The sequence below is a fragment of the Embiotoca jacksoni genome, unplaced genomic scaffold (genome assembly GCF_022577435.1).
Source record: "Embiotoca jacksoni isolate LCO1_2020_lvr unplaced genomic scaffold, fEmbJac1.0.p SCAF_4, whole genome shotgun sequence".
In the NCBI taxonomy this organism is placed as follows: domain Eukaryota; kingdom Metazoa; phylum Chordata; class Actinopteri; family Embiotocidae; genus Embiotoca; species Embiotoca jacksoni.
Window position 1 is genome coordinate 13,902,002 of NW_027185392.1, and position 17,111 is coordinate 13,919,112.

The window sequence follows — 17,111 nt, forward strand, 5'->3', positions numbered from 1 at the left end:
ATGCAAAGGAGCCTTTGTGTGCTCAGATTCAGCCAAATCTATCCAAACTCACTGGAGGACATTTCATCATTTAGGTAAATTCAGAGTCTTTATGGGTACTCAAGTGACCAGCTAGCTCTAATATTACTCTCTTACAGTCATGTACTGAAGAGCCCAAATAATTTTCTCAAAGTTCCTTGAAACTGTAGAAGTCTTGATAGTACATGGTCGAACTCGTTGTTAGTTTGAAATAATTTTGTTTCTTAGAAACTTCTCTCTTAAAGGGGTAGGCAGACAGACCCTGCAGGCTCACTAAAAATTAAAATGTTGCCAGGAGATATCAAAATGACTGGCCGCCAAGTAAATCAATCTTCATCTTAAAATAATGTAAGGTCATCAGAATGTTTTTTCTTTATTAGGTTTCCAACTACATTAATCTGTTTTGCCCCCAAATGTTAAAGGTTATGGGTAGAAGGCCAGGTGGAAATTCAGAATACCAAAATAAAGGTAAGAGCGAAGAGTCCTCACCACAGTATTTCTCAAGCTCCCTCGCTACTCTCCATACTTTGAGAGCATTTTCCAACAAGAAAACGCCTTTAACCAAGGCTATGGTCGTATTTCAGGTCATATATAAACAATGACCAAGAGGTGGAGGAGATACTGAAGCAGACTCGACATCCATTCAAGAATAATATGGGTCCTCCTCTGAGCTACTCCCAAATATAGGAACACAAACATGCAACCTGGTACCGTTTAGAATTTGGGAATACTAGTCCACTTTGTTTTAAGGCTATCTGAAGATGCAATGGTCTCATTTTGCCCATCTACCTTTCTAAATGAAACAAGTTGGTTAATATCAGTTAAAGATTGAATTTACAGAAACTTAAGAATAATTTGGAAAGGTTACAGCAACCATGGTAAAATATTCATGCTGATTAAGTGAACTCTTCATAATAAAGACAAAGGAGGACGGACTCATGCCACAATCTATTAACGATCTGAATTATTTTGGTGACAGATCTTTCCAGGTTACATACATACAGCCTTTTATCATCCACATCCAATCATAGAAAAATCTAAACGTTGCCATGGTCGGAGGGTGTGACCTTCCCTTAAACAGCAGACATCTGTTACATCTGGTAGACTTTTGATCCCAATTGGGGATTACCAAATTAGTAGTATTGGGCTTCATCCTGACAATGTTTGAAAAGCCTGAATTACTGACTTGAGTAAAAAGAAGACATTAAAGATTTGGATACCAGCATGAAAGACAGTAACATTCAGTATTTGATTCTCTTAGCTGTTGTTTTTGATTTAAAAAAAAAAGGCTACAAGACAAGGTTGTAGAGTATCATGTAGCACAGCAGTGCTCATCCATGCATTATCTCTTCAGGGGTTATTCTAATTCCACATTCCCCTTCTCTCGTCAAGATCTTGGTGCCAGGTCTTTTGGACTCACATTAAAGGAGGTCTCACATTTGCTCATGAGGGAGGAAAGCTGAAAGCATAGGAGTTTATGTGCGGAAAAAACACACATTACTTTGTTAGTCATGCAAAAATATGTTCGCATGTACTGATATTCAAACAGCATCTGTGATTTCGGCTGTGTTGTGTCAAAACTGTCAGTGTGAAATGTGTTTAACTCTTTAAACACCTGTGCAGACACACATTATCGCTAAAGGGCACATCAGCCTCTTCGTTTTTCTTTCAGCCTGTTTCATCACATCGCCAACTCTCTTTCTGTTTCTCTCTCCTCTAAACAACACCGGCTAAATTTTATTGTTCCTTGATATCAAAGTTTTCTATTTTTTGTATTTTTATCTTTCTCATACAATCGCCTCAGAAAGTATTCAGACCCTTTCCCTCTTTGTGCACTTTAACTTGTCGTAAATTTCATTCAAAATAAATAAACTTAGCATTTTCCCTGTCAATCTACACTTAATATATAAATGTATTGAATTTTTTTTTTTTTTTTTTTTTTTTTTTTTTTTTTTTTTTTTTTTTTTTTAAATAAAGTCACTCTAGCCATTACAGCTTTGAGGCTTTTTGGGAAGGTTTCTACAGAATTTGGAAACCTGGGTTTAGTTTATCCCAGTGCTACAGGCACTGTCTTTGGTTTTATTCAGTCTCCCTTTGATTCTGACCAGTCACCCTATGCCAGCTGTGAAGAGGCACCCCATGGCATGATACTACCACTACCGTGCTTCACTGTAGGTAGTTGCAGTTGATGAGAAATTCCCGGTGTTTGAAGTTCTTTCTAAGTGGTTCAGTCTTGACTCATAGGGTCGGGGAATGTTTTTCCACAAGCTATCAGAGTCCTTTAAATACAGTTTTACAAACTCCAAACAAGCTGTCATCTGCCTTTTACTAAGACCTGTAATCACTGTGCTCTGGGAATAGTCATGGCTTTAGAAATGATTTCATACCCATGCCGTGATCAATGCCTTGCCACAGTTTTATTGTGAGTTCCTAAACATGTTTTAACTTTGCCAATATGAGTGTACATATTGAAAAAAAGGCACATTTTATACATTTAAAATACATTTCTAATAAACTGTACAAAAAGTGACACAGGCAGAACGCTTTCTGTAGCAACTGTACACACAAGACCTGTGATGGGGTACTGCAGATAGCTTGCTGACTGTCCCCATCAGCCACCTCTGGGGATGTATGTTTGACTGGTCAGAGGGATCTTCCCTATCCTACTGCACAGTCAACCACAGACAGTTTGGTGATTGAAATGGGAATAGATGCGCAACCATGCATCACCAGACTGGCTTTCTTACAGGTATATGACACTTTTACTGACCCTCTAAGGTCATTGCTATTATGAAGCAGGGTGGTGGTGGCAGGAAAGGGAAACGGAGATGGTGATAGAGGGAAAGGACAAAAGAGTCCCTTAGAGAGACATTTACAGTTCGAGGAAGGAAGTGGGGAGCAGTGCCGGAAGTAGACTCGGGTGGGCCCGAGGCAATTAAGACTATCAGGGCTTCCCCCATTATAGCACCAGCACCAGTACCACCACCACACAGTCCCATAGAAATGCATTCAGTAAATACAGTTAAAAAATGCTTTTGACCAATTGTATTTGATCAAAATAAATTATAAGAATACACCTAAAGATACTCAGATGCACACACATCTGAGTATTTGAACAACAAAAGAGGAGGAACATGTAAATATTTAACATTAAATATTAACTCTCAATCATACTTTATTAAAACTGTATAACACACATATGATTTATGCACATCTGCATATACCTACACACATACCCCTCTGTATTATATGGTAGCTACAGGGGGTTCCATTTAGAGGTTTTTGGGGCAGTAGTGGTGCACTGCGGCCTTTATATGAAGTTTAAAGAGGTTTATAGTTGTGACAAATGTGACAATATGGAGGGCCATCAGAGGCCCCATATCCCCATTATTTGGGAGGGTTCCAAACATTTGCCTGGTTTGCCTTTACTGACTGTGCACCTCTGGAGGGGAGATAATGCGTGACATGGATAGAAGAAAGAGAACTACAGTCTATAACAGTGATAGACATTCTAATAAAGAATTGAACAGGAGGAAAAACAAGTGAACAAATTAAGAGTTCTTGGAGATTTTTTGTCATTTATTAGTGGATTACCTGCCTTAGCTTGAGTGAAAATAATTCAACAATGACTTGGCTGGCAATTTTAGTCAAGCAACTAAACTACTAAAGTGTACTGGGACTGATTCCTAAATAACCATAACAATTGAACAACTGGAGTGATAATGTTTGCCCAGCCTTGGAGGCTTCAATTACTATGCTGTAATTATGTTGTGTAATTAGGATATGCAGAGCTCTTTCAAGATGAATTTGCTGGAAATGAGTTTTAAAACAGCCGGCCTCTATGACCCTATAATGAATCTAAATTCCATTTAATCGAGAGGGGAGCACTGGGAGTTGCCACATGAGACAAATATATGCTCATCTCCAGAAGACGCTTATTCATCACGATAATTACTTCAACGCTTCAATTAATTTGACAACATTATTTGCATGTGCCACGGTTTTGCACACCTGTTTACCAGTGGGTCTGGGGAAAATGGAGGGAAAATTAGAGTGGTCATGTTTCAATAAATATGTTCAGTCACATAGTGCACTGATCACTGATGAAAAACAAAAGGATATTGTTAAGCAAATAAGGTTAAATCAGTAAAAAACTTAAATATTATTTCTGTAATTTGTCATTTCATATGTGAATGGCACCTTATGTGTAAATTGAATCATGTATATTGTAAAGTGCATTTGTCAAGCTGCCATTCACAGTAACTATGTGCCTGCTACATCTGGATATTTATGCAAAAAATAAGATTTCAAGGAGAATATTTTTATTTGAGTAAGGATGTAAATGTATTTTTTAAACGCTGCGTCTTGTAACACTTCTGTTCCAATGCTGTTGAAGAGTATTAGAAATTCACTTTGAGAAAAAGTATTTACAATTTTCTATTGTCTCTGCTATAGAGAACCAGGAGCATGACTTAGAAAATGAACAAAAGGATTTTTAGAATAAAAAGTCAGCTTTTGCTTTTAATGTGGTTAAATCACAGCACAGAATTGACCTGATATTGAATCTATTGAGGCAACCACTTACCTTGAAACTCTGACAAAATAAGTTTTTTTTAGATATTCAGTTATAACAGACTGCTGTAAAGGCCATGTGCGTTGGAATAGGTGTATTAATTTGTACATAACTGCATGAACATTGCTAACATCTGTATTAGGCACTATTTACTTGATTCCAGAGTTTTACTGGCAACAAACTGATTACTTGCTCCTAAAATGGACGGAATTGTTAAAGACTTAACACTGCTCTTACTTTGTTTGTATCAAAGCACTAATGCATCTAATTCATTATGTAAACTCAGTCCGTGTTCAAAGGGAGGGACTTGCATTCCCAAAAAGAGACCTCTGTTCTCCCGAAAGCAATCTTAAGTTTTTGAGGTGGGGCGGTGGTTGTGGGTCACCACAAGATAAATAATTAACGGTTCATAAAAGAGATATAAATAGAATGATTATGTGGCCAACTAAACCACTAAACCACAGAAGTCACAGTCTTAAATTGGCTGGCATTTTAAGAGACAGAAATGTGCAAACCATTTAAATCTCTTCTGTGAACTTGTTTATTTCTTACACTGTGGGTAGAGATGACTCTTCACATAAGATTTTATGGTACGGTGTCAAAACAAAACCTTTAAAATAAATGAGTCCAAAGCTGAAGCGTTAAAATCCATCCGGAAGATAAGCCTGACATATAGTTGATTATTGTATTCTACTGAATCTGTACAAAAGTAAAAACAAAATGTTTCCTCAGTTTAGGTTTATATGTCGTCCATTTAAGCTGAGGTCTCATTCAGTTAATCATCCGATATATCATTAGGCTTTAACTGCAAATTTTTAATTTAATTTGTCAAATTTATAAAACTGTTGGAGTGCCCCTTTAATCATTACCATGTGAGGGAAGAGTACTGCCCTAAATATCATGTTTGTCGACAGGTAATCATTAAATGTTAATTGGCAGCAAAATTACTTGGGAGCTTCAGCGCCACTCCTACACACACACAAACATGCACACGCACGCACACGCACACGCACACGCACACACACACACACACACACACACACACACACCTACACCTCCAAAAAAATAGTTAAAGTCTATTACACTAAACATATGTTTTTCACCTCTGTAGAATATGAAACAGATGCAGCTCATTTACAAAACTGTAACCACAGTTTTAACAGGAACTACAACAGGAAGTGCATTTCACCTTACCGCTTCAAATCTCAAGTACACAGTTGGATTTATTACAGTCGCTTATCTATGGACTGAATAACCTTGGTCCAGCATGTGTTCAACATGCTTAAAAGATAAGGGCCATTCAGACCACTCCAGTCATCTTGTCACTGCTGTTCACTGAGGGTCAGTTTTAACTCTGCTGAAGCTACCTTTTAATTTTGTGTTCTAGTTGCTGGAACAACCTGCTTGGGAGCTTGAGATGTACTCTGACTGTCACTTCCTTTAGAAATAGCCTTCTTCTGCTGTCTTTCAATAATTTGTCTAGTATAGGACTGAGATACTTTCTTGTCTGCTTGCTGTGAAAGAGCAGTTTGTGAATGGTTCTTTTCTTTCTGTGTCATCTGTAATTTTCTTTCAAACCATGCTGTTTCCTCTTGTGTATAAAATATGCTATATGGTTTAGCTTGTGTTGCCTTGCTGGTTTGCTAGATGTACTATCGCAATCTGGAGGCAACTATAATGTATATTTCCATTGCCTTAATTTAATAAAGTCAACAATATAATCCTGCTATTTTTAACAGGTGTTTTTGATTCCTCATCTAAAATGTTATTGTCTGATTTCACTCACAACAGGTTACTGCAAAAAAAAAAAAAAAAAGCCTTGACGAAAATAGAGGACTCTGTGTATTAAAATGCTAGATGTCTTTTAATTTGAAAGAGATATAGGACGCTTTGAGGTTGTATTAACGCGGAATGAAGTAACTTTAACAGGGCAAACTGCAGCGGATCTAAACGTGGGTTTGAGTTGACACTGTGAATCAATCAATACACCTCAAATGTCAATACGACAACTTATTGGCTCTCCTGCATCACAGAGAGATAATTGGATCTTCAAGCACTTAAACAATGCAAATAAATTTCAGCCGGATCAAGAGAAGTGTGAACCTGTTATTTCCTCTCTTGAAGAAAAAAGTGGCAACACTACACTTACGGTTGGATAGATGGAGTGTGCATTGGGCACGCAGTCAACTGAGGCATTTAAAGAAGGGACATGGCACTTCTCTGTCAGCTCTCAGCTGTATTTTCCACCATGACAGTTAATTTACATTCAAATAGTTTTCCTACGCAACTGCTAACCCTCAACCTGCAGCACTATTTGAGTATCAAATGCACAATTAGAAACCAAAGCAAGCATTACAACGTCTTTCACTGATTGTCTGCTGAATATATTGGTCTGACTGTGTGTACTACATGTGCACATACACTCAGTCGTTTGTATTTGTGAAATGTCACATTTCTTCCTGAGCATATTTCTTCCACAATCTCTCTGTGCAGATAATTTTTTGCCTTAAGCAATGAAAATGGTACGATTAGGAGCGGTAAGAATTATGAGGTATCAACATGTAGTTGCAGTTAATGGTCATAAGACATCAAGGTAATCAAGAGACATCCAGGAGGATATGTGTGTGAAATTCTTTTCTCACATTGAGATTTCTGAAACAGAAACTCTGTTCACATTCATCCTGTCATCTATGGCGAACAGAACAGTGGGGTGCCTTTGTTGCAGTCAAAAGACAGAGACAAGGGAGCCAACACGACAGCGTTTGATGACATCAATCTTAACTGTCAAAGACCACAAGAATAATATTTCACTTTGGATTACTGCTTTAGGAAACATGACCTGAGCCACAATGAATTGTCTAGAAATAGAATTTGAACGTCTTAGTTCCATAAAAAATTAATGAGGCCATCTCGATGAAAAGTTCAAAAGGGCCTTCTCACCATTCTTTCTAATGTTTTCTCTGTGCCGAGCTTCTGTTTTCATTTCTAACAATATGTGGGGTCCCCGTGTGTCACGATTGAGAGAGGCTTGAGGATGTTGCCACTAACTCTGACTGACTTCTGCATTAGTGTAACTGTCAGCATGTAAGTGTTGGTTTAACAACAGTTAAATCAGGAAATATTTTAGCCAGGAGCGCTGATAGCCCATCGACTTCTGTTGTGCTTCTGGACCAGGCAAGAGGGATCTAACATTACTGAGAGGGTGCAACCCAACAAGTCAGTCCATATGTTTGTTTAATATGTCTGTTGTTTAATATGTTTGCAGAGATGCCGAGAAAGTGTGGTATCTCCATTCTCAGTGCTTCCTCATGAAGTAAAATGATCCTCGAATTATTACTAAGTAATAATGAGTAAAGACAACTTACCTAGGCTGAACTCCACCTGAGGCAGCTTGGGTGTTAGAATAACACCTGCAAGACAGAGAAAGCAAGAAAGATAGCGGAGTGGAGTTGAGATAGAAGTAGAGGAAGAGTGGGAGATAAAGGAAAGGAAGAGGAAAACAGAACAATGGAAGAGACAAAGGAGATAACACAGAATGAGAACATTAACTGCTGCAGTTTGATTTCACTGAAGATGTGTATAGCTGCAAATGTATGTTTGTCATTAATGATAAATCTGTAATCTTTTGAAGAAATTAATCTTCCAGTCTAGAAAAGGTTAGACAACAGTTACAATATTCCAGAACCTAATTTGATATGACTTGTACAAATCACTTGTTTTGTATTCAGAAGCTGAAGACATTCAATTTAAAATGACAGAAAATGAAGAAGCATCAACTCACATTTTGCTTGAATGATTAGCATATTTTCCTTCCTCAAATGATTATTTATCAAAACTGCTGATGATTGTTTTACAGTTGACACTTCATTAATCATTTCAACCCCTAAAAAAGGCCCCCTTACTGTGAATCAATGAGGTTAATCACAGACAAATGATAATAAGTGGACTAAGGGGGTATGCTAGGCCAGCAGAGACGGAGGCTATTTTAATCAGCAAAAGAAGATATAGTAGAGAGATAGCGTTTGAACATGCTAGGAGCATGAGAGGCTCCCAAAATGCCACAGTGATTAGTGTAACTGTTCATTTTGATTATGCAAACACACAGCCAACTTTGTGAGTGTCAAAACAAGAGTTCCTGGGTATCCATTGTCCTAGAGCAGTGACTTCTTCTATCATCTGTCACCAGAGCTGCAATTCATTCATCACTTCCCCAGTCTGTCACAACCATTCAAACACATGAAACACCTGCAAGATGGTGCAACACTTCGAGGGGCATAAATGGCAGTTTCCTCATCCTGAGGTGCTTGGACACAATTGGCCTCTCTATGGCTCATCAACTCCACTAATGGGCCATGCATTCTGGTCACTGATGTATAGGAGTCATGTGGTTTTAGGTTATAGACATTTTATATAATGAGGATCCTTCACAAAGACAAAAAAATATTTACTTAGGTTTTACAATTACTTCAGTCATTTTGCTTTATTAGCAGCTTGAACCGTATGTCATGTTGGGTCAGTTTGTTTGTAAAGGCCTTTCATCACAAAGCTAGTCCTCAAGGCCTTCATATGCAGCAGCTGTCAGGGAATGGTGTTCCTAAAGAACATCACAGGTTTATTTGTATGCACACAAAAAGGATAGAACTGCCAAAGATCATGGGGATGGCATGAATAACATTCATGGTGGTTGAATTATTTGACTGAGGTATTTTTTCTTTTAGTCTTTTAATTGCATTCACTGAAATTTTCATTTAAATTCATGCAAAATAAAAGAAAAACTGGTTCAGTTTACAAATGAAAAACAAAATGTACTACATTATGGAAATTATAAGCATTATCTGGTGCCCTGTTAAGAGTCACTTGAAAACTGAGACTAAGAAAGCAGAAAGCACAGAAACCTGATAAAACAATTTTTTTTTTAAAAAAACAAGCAATTTGCAGCGAATTCTATGATTTAACAAATATGTTAATAACCTAGTGAATTAAACTTGAATTTGCTTGTGTTTTCTCGCGGTGTAATGAATTGGGCTGTGTCAGCCACCATACTTGTCAGAATAGGCTACATATGAATAAACAGGCTTATGCAAACTTAGCGCAATGTCTGTTAAGAATACAAATATAGTAAACACCTAATTAGCCAAGTGCGCAAATCACTGAAGCAGACGGGCGAGTAAACACACACACATGGTTACCCAAATAGGTCAATTATGTATGTAAATAATGTTTGTTGCTATCTGGTTTTCACGTTACTCTCATCATCATGCCGCTCCTCAGGGGTCATGTCTGCTCATGTTGTCACCACTACGGCTTCCTTGTGAGTGCTGATGAAACTTTAATAAGGCTGGATGACACGTTGTGTGGTGGCAACAGAGAGGCCTTCAGCTAGGTGGGCTGAGACAGTGCCAGCTGTTGGGTCCTGTCGCTGGTGCCACATTATCATAAGGGACTGTCACTTGGACAGCCCAGTTACTTTGGAGGAGTCCATCTGCACTAGACACCAACTTATCTCAAGTAGTAGGAAGCAGTGGAAAATGCTTGCCATTGCGGAAATAATTAAAGATAAGGTGCAGAGATACGTCTGGGTCTGATATGGGTTGGGGGATACTGATCATGAGACACTCGTGGCAAAGGAATGGGATGTTTTTGATAGTGAGGCAGGAGGAGGACTGGAATTCAAAGATGTCTGAATTTTAAAGCGCAGGTTGTAGGTAAAGTGTCAAGTATTTATAGAAGGATGGTGCCAGATGCTTTGATTGGAAGACAGGTTATGTTGCATCTTTGACAACGAAGACAGATTACAAGATTTTTAGCGGTGTTTCAGTACAGCTCTGGAAACTGCCGCGTGCTCGCAAAGCTTCAATATCCATGGTTACTAAATTCATGAACAAATTATGCAACCTGAGGACAGAACACCTGTTATGTACACCGTGACCCCACTCTTGTCCTGGAGCATTAAACATATTCAATGTCATTAACCCCTTGGTGAGAATCAGGCTGACCAAAACAAAGTCTAATCACAATAATTACCCATGACACAGAGAGAGGTAAACCACCCTCACTCATATTTCCCACAGCGTATGAGGCTCACAGCTCCAACGTGTAGATAAGTGTGTGGAGAAAAGTGGCACAGGTGTCGTATTTATAATCGATATCCGCTGGCATTATGAATATGGTAATAAGCTCAGCAAGGCGGCAGGCAGGCAGGCAGCGCATGCAGATGTAACTCCCAGAGGGGCCCAAAGCAAATGAGGTGTGCCCGCCTGCTATACTGCAGTTTCATCTGGCTCTAGAAATAACAGCACAGCCCCACTGTGCCTCCAATCTATCAGCCCCCTGTCTGCGGGTGGTATCAGTGGGGGAAAAGGCACGCCGAAAGGAGAGGAGAGGGTAATTCATAAGGATGTGAGCGGACTAGGTGATTTCTCTGCAATGACAAAGTTAATTAATGTACAGGGACGTAAATTGTCCGTCTTGCAGATGATCATTTAACCCTCTTCCCTTCTTGTTGCCCTGTTTCTTCATCCACACTGTACAGTGTGATAACCGCTCACATGCGTGTGTAAGACACTAAGAATGAGGGTGGGAGTGGGGGTGGAAAATGTGGGGGTGTAGATTTTACATTGCATTGCTGCTTATTCCTGACGCCACAAAAAATAATTGACGAAATATCCAAAACACTGCCTGCCACTGCTCTGGTCGCAATCGTATGCAACCAGCTCGACTAAGAAATTCAAGCAATTTCCAAAGAGAGCTTCGATAAACCCCCTTGCAGTGGGTATAGTGCACATTTCTAATCACTTCTGCTTATCCTCTTCATGAATAGATATTACATATAAAAACCCACGCCTAAGAACAAATCCTGCTCATATTTAGAATATTATCTTCTTTCGGATTTTGAGGTGGTATTAATAATTCACTTATGTGTCTGACTCACCGGGGGCTTTGATATTTCGGGGATAAAACTGGCCATCTCGCATCAAACCCTCCAATCCGGAACAACGTCTCTACTCATCCACAACACCTGCGCGCGCGCGCGCGCACACACACACACACACACACACACACACACACACACACACACACACACACACACACACACTAATTGCAACATTACTTTCTCCGAACTCCTTTTGTCCCACCTCACTTTTTCGTAGTTTAAATTGCCCAGAAAACACCTGCACATCCTTTCTGATGATTCCGCCATCAGCTGGGCTAACACACCTCTAACTCAATTGATGTTTGCACAGACAGGCGTCCCATTAGGACAAGTGGTACTGAATGGGAGAGTGAGTTATCGTCACATTACTCCAGTGGGGGATTGAGAGGGGACAGATGGTTTTGTTGCCAGCGTTTAATGAAGTGTTGTGAATCAGTTGGATGTGCAGAGGAGGTCTTGACTGTCACGCCGATGAGAGATGTAGAGGGGATGGTTAACAAGGGTTACTTACTGAGACATTTCGCTTCACAATAGCGTTGTCATGTCAAGCACTATCAAATGACAATTCCATCGATTGTGTTGCAGCTTCTTTAAAAACTGACCTTCCTGCATGCTAATTCTGGCATGATTAGTTAATCGCTAAAATAACATACGGTAATTTTACCCACTGTGTTGGGGAGTTTGTAAAATGTCAATTCAGCACCACCTTAATAACCACTCAGCAGTACCCAATTTGGTCCCACTTTTGTCTCCTGTCGTGAAAAAAGTGAAAAAAACAAAATAATAAACGAGTTCACCTTGCGACTGCTAATGCAGGGTTGTCAAGCTGTCTTTCCTGCCAAACACAGTAATTATGTGCTTTGCTCTTCCCTTCTGTCTTCCGGGATGCTTAAGGAAAAGAAAATAGAGGTACAGTGAGGTGTTTGTCATTACTGTTACACTCCCACACCTGTCAGATGTCATCTCTGAACTGTGCATGTGATTTTATAATAGTGCCTCTCCAGGGTTTATCATCAGGTCATGACTGTTAGTGAGGCCGTGCGTGTGGCTCTGCGTGACTGTGAATGTGTGTATTTGCGTGTGTGACTGCGCCTGTGTGTACATGCTTTCATGTTTCTACAGGCGTGTGCGTTTGCAGGTGCGTAATTGTACATGTAAGCTGCTTCAGCGATGTATCTGGTTCGAGGAAAAGGAGACAAGGCGTCATGAATTGCGCTTTCATTCCTCTTTGTATTGCTCCATTTGCTTATTCCCATGGGGAGGATGAGCTTGCATGCCAATGCAAATGCTCGGCAGCTCCGCATGCAGTGTCTGTCCTTTGACAAGGCAAAGGTATTAAACTTGGAGAGCAGGCATTGTAGCATCACTAATATGGATAATCTCTTAGCATTCTTTTGTAGTGATGGGCACTAAGACAGAGTTTGCCTCTGCCAGTGCTCATTAGTGACAACATTCAGGCTATATGGAATATGACTGCAGTAGAAATGCAAATGACAGTCACAAACACACAGGAACACACACACACACACACACACACACACACACACACACACACACACACACACACGCACACACACATGCACAAACAAATGAGAATTTCTAGATATAAACAGTGATATTCAAACTTCTCTGCAGAGCCACAAAACCTATGCAATTTTGCCCAAAACTAGATAAGACCGATATTTGTGACATGGTTTACTAGATTTGTGCGTTCTCATGAATAGCAGAAAACTGACAAACAATTTGTGATTTTAATTCAACCACTCTGCAAGAACCCTTAAATGGAAACCTGCAGTGAGGCAGGCAGTAAGTTTTAAAGTCAATTCTGTGGCATCATTTGTGGAGATACTTGATTAAGATACCACCATGATGTTGCTTAAAAAAAAAAAAAAGTCCTGAAAACATGAACTCCACTATGAACTGTCAAATAGGAGATTTTGGACTGATTGCTTTTCAAATCTGTTTCAGCAATCATATGAAAACACTGACGTCCTGTATTGTTAATAGTATTTTGTAATATTTGCAACAACAGAACTCAGTCACTTTGTTATGGATCATTTAAAATTATTTTCCTCGCACTTTCACTGGTTCCTCTACCCTTTGATTTTCCTCTCTCTCTCAAACACTCTCTCACACACACACACACACACACGCGCACACACACACACACACACACACACACACACACACACACACACACACACACACACACGCACGCACGCACGCACGCACACACACACACACACACACACACGCACACTCTGCATGTGTGTTAGCAAGAGTGAGAACCTCTGCAAACACATACACATGGACAACACACAAAAACTAGACGTCGCCTTGACAAGTATTTATAGAAGCAGTAGGAAATAGGAGAGAATCGATTCTTACAGCAGAAAAGGCGTTTCAGAGTTTCACTGTAGAAGGAAGGACAGAGGGGAGAAGTAGAGGAGACAGATGAAGAGACAGACAGACGACACAGTGCAGTCAGCTCACCGGCAGCGCTCAGTCCTTCAGGGTTGGCACTCAGCTCCTTCATGTCAACCATGCAGTGTCCCAGGTGCTGGGTGCCGTCCTCCATCTGTCCAGCTTGCCCCTCACTTCTCCCTCCTGGTCCTCCACCTCCTCTCCCACCTCCTCCACGAAACACCACAGTCCAGTCCAGTTCCCCGGCTTACACGCAGCCTGCCAGGCAGAAAAGCTGTCACAAAGATAGCAATCCTCTCGCCTCGCTTTCTTGCCGCCTCACAGTGCGCTCTCTGTCGGCATTAAAGATGCCTTTTGGAAACTAATGTGGAAGAGAGGGACCGGCGAGGGACCTGGAGCAGCAACGGGAAAGGCAGGGAGGGAGGGAGAGGTGAGCAGGAGAGAGAGAGAGAGAGAGAGAGAGAGAGAGAGGGGATGGGATGGGAGGAGTGATGAGGGAGTGAGACTCAGAATGAAAGAGAAAGGAGGACAGAATTGATGTTATGTGCGATACACAGCTCTATCCATCAATCTTGGGCTGTCAGTAGCACACCTAGACCAAACTGCACAGTGCACCACAGCCAGGAAGACACAACTCTGCCCTCTCCCTCCCCATCTCTCCTTTCTCCCATCTTACTCACTGCGCAGCCACTGCTGCATCCAGACATGGCAGCAGGGTTCCCTTTGATATCTGACATGTATCTACCTTCCGTTCTCCAGCCTGCTCTCGCCACTCCATCACCCTTTGCCTTTTCTAGCAGCGAAACAATTAACAAGCATCCGACTGCTGAGCTTCACACAGTGGAGCCAGCATGCTGCTGCATGAGATTTTGTAAGTTACACGGCAGAAAAAGGCTGAGGGGGCATTCATAGTGCAATAAGAGTTTTGTGCAGTGTATTGAAATAGCCAAGTATAACTTAAAATGACAATTTCACCACAGTGTTCAAACAACAGGTTAGAAAGAGGCACAGTTAGTAGATGTATATGCCTCAAAGTACATCTGGACTGGACATCAGCAAATAGAATAACAAAACGAGGCAACAAAAGATTGTGTTTTAATCATGTGCATAGAAGAAAAAGAAAAAGCAGCTCTTTTCCTCTCAGTTTGTCTCTGTCTATTTATGTTGCCCTCCTTACCTCTCCTCCGATTCATAGTCAGAAGGTTATTGTTAGTTATTTGGCCACCAAGGCCAAGATGCTATAGTAAGACCATAGCTAAGATCAATGTTAATTTATACCCCGCTGAATAGAGAGGATGTTGTGATCTCAACTAAAGCTCAATAAAGCGACAGTGAACTCCTTAAGGAGGTAAACACCTACAGAATATGTTATGGAGCACTAAGATATGTCGCATCACTGAAATGTCAGACGATAAACAAAAAATGTGATCGATAGTAACTTTTTATTTGTAAAAAACATTGAATACAACAATATTTTACGTCTTGAATCTCTGTAATGTATTTTTTTTTTTTTTAAACTGGTAACACCCCTTGTTTTTTTTCACCCTCTCCGAACTACAAAGAAACATTGCCCAAATCTTTAATAGAGAAGACCAATCCATTTATTATCATGGGCATCGATCTATTAATTTCAAGAATGGAAATTAGGAATTTTTTCTAGGTACTATTCTTCTGATGTTAGAAAACCCACGTAAGAGACTCACACCATAAACTCTGGATCAAAAAAGGCTAGTAAATGTTAAAATACATCAACTTAGACAAAGCTGATGAGAAGCATGTGTTTAACGATCATCTTTGATGTTAGACGGGCAGAGCAGGCGACAGCTTCATCTCAAGCTTATTTCATCTGGTGACAAGGCGAACCATTGATTATTAATCTGTAGATGGACCGTCTGCTCTGTGCTTTGCTCTCAAATTACTGTGCATAGTTGTGATAGACGTATCATATGCTAGCTTTGATCTGCACAGTCTGCACTACATCTCATTTTTGTTTATTCTTTGAAGCAAAGGAACTTTTTGATGGCTCTGGTATTCATAGAACGTTCCTCCTATTTGCAAGGTTTTTTTTGCCTGGTAGCTACAAATTCTTCGTATGATGTTTCATGGAAGCTGGCAGACAGCTTTTCGGTGCATTACTGCCACCCTCTGGCTGCATTACAGATGGCCGACGGTAAAAAAACAAACAACAACAAAAAAACAACAAGGTAAAAAGGGAAGGACAAAAGTGGCAAAAATTATTTGACTTTTTATTCTTTAATGACTATTAGGAAATTGGAAAAGCATGACCCATCGAGTGGAAATACAATACAATAATTTATTGTAAAAATCTAAATAACCATACTATTCTGACATTGTTGGTCATTGACTATAAAATACTTTCATTTCACATTTCTGTCAGCAATTTTACAACAGTTTAATATTTTTAGACTAACAGATTATGAAACAGTGGGCTCCTGAATACAGACATCTAAAAGGGTGTCCACCTGCATAGGCACCAAAACTGAAAGCAGACAAGACCATATCATTTGTATTCATTGTTTTTTTGTTTTTTGTTTTTTTTTATCATTTTGTGTCTGCCTGAGGTAATCTCAAAGTTGTTTTATATGTCATTTCAAATCTGTTTTTCGCAGGTCTTTGTTTTTTTCTATATTGAAGAGGCTTTGGGTCATTGGCCCCCAGACTACCTGGGCCCTTAGGCCTGAGTTTTGTATCCATTTATTAAAGTATGCATTAAGTAATGTGAAGGAACTGTAAAGCAGGAAAAATAGATTCATGGTGTAGAGGGTCTGGGCTCACAATCTTATACCCTAAATGTTGTTTTATGAATTATGTGTTACATTACACTTATATTGTAATATTACATCTTTAATAGTAATAAAACCTTCATAGTTATCATCAAATTGTATCTGGACCTCTTAACATTTTTCTGAATTTCTTGAGTGTCATGTAAGTGTCTCATGTAAGAACATCTTGTTCTTACACGGTATTTTCTTACGAAACTTGTTCAGACTTTTCCAAGTGGTTAAAATCTAATAAATCTCACAATATGATCACCCTTATAAAAACAACACTAGTAAAACCGTAGATAATGCCCACGGGGTCTAAAGAGCCATGTGGAGTTCATGTGCTTTCCTGAGGCGGCTGGTTTGGGTTGGGGCTGGT

General features: G+C 39.8%; 1 protein-coding gene across 4 annotated transcripts in view; it reads right to left on the bottom strand.

Annotated features, from left to right (window-relative positions):
- Positions 1–14,350, bottom strand: part of inpp4b (inositol polyphosphate-4-phosphatase type II B) — a 137,735-nt gene extending 123,385 nt beyond the window's left edge. For 2 of the 4 annotated variants that reach the window (XM_069167187.1, XM_069167183.1), the window contains exons 1-2: positions 14,019–14,348; positions 7,957–8,001 (exon numbers count right to left, since the gene is read on the bottom strand). In XM_069167187.1, coding sequence (XP_069023288.1) covers positions 7,957–8,001; positions 14,019–14,103 — 130 coding nt within the window. In that variant the 5' untranslated portion in view covers positions 14,104–14,348. Of the gene's footprint in view, positions 1–7,956; positions 8,002–14,018 lie in introns of all 4 variants that reach the window. The other 2 variants (XM_069167184.1, XM_069167185.1) reach the window with 2 other exon arrangements.
- Between the last annotated feature and the right edge of the window lie 2,761 nt (positions 14,351–17,111).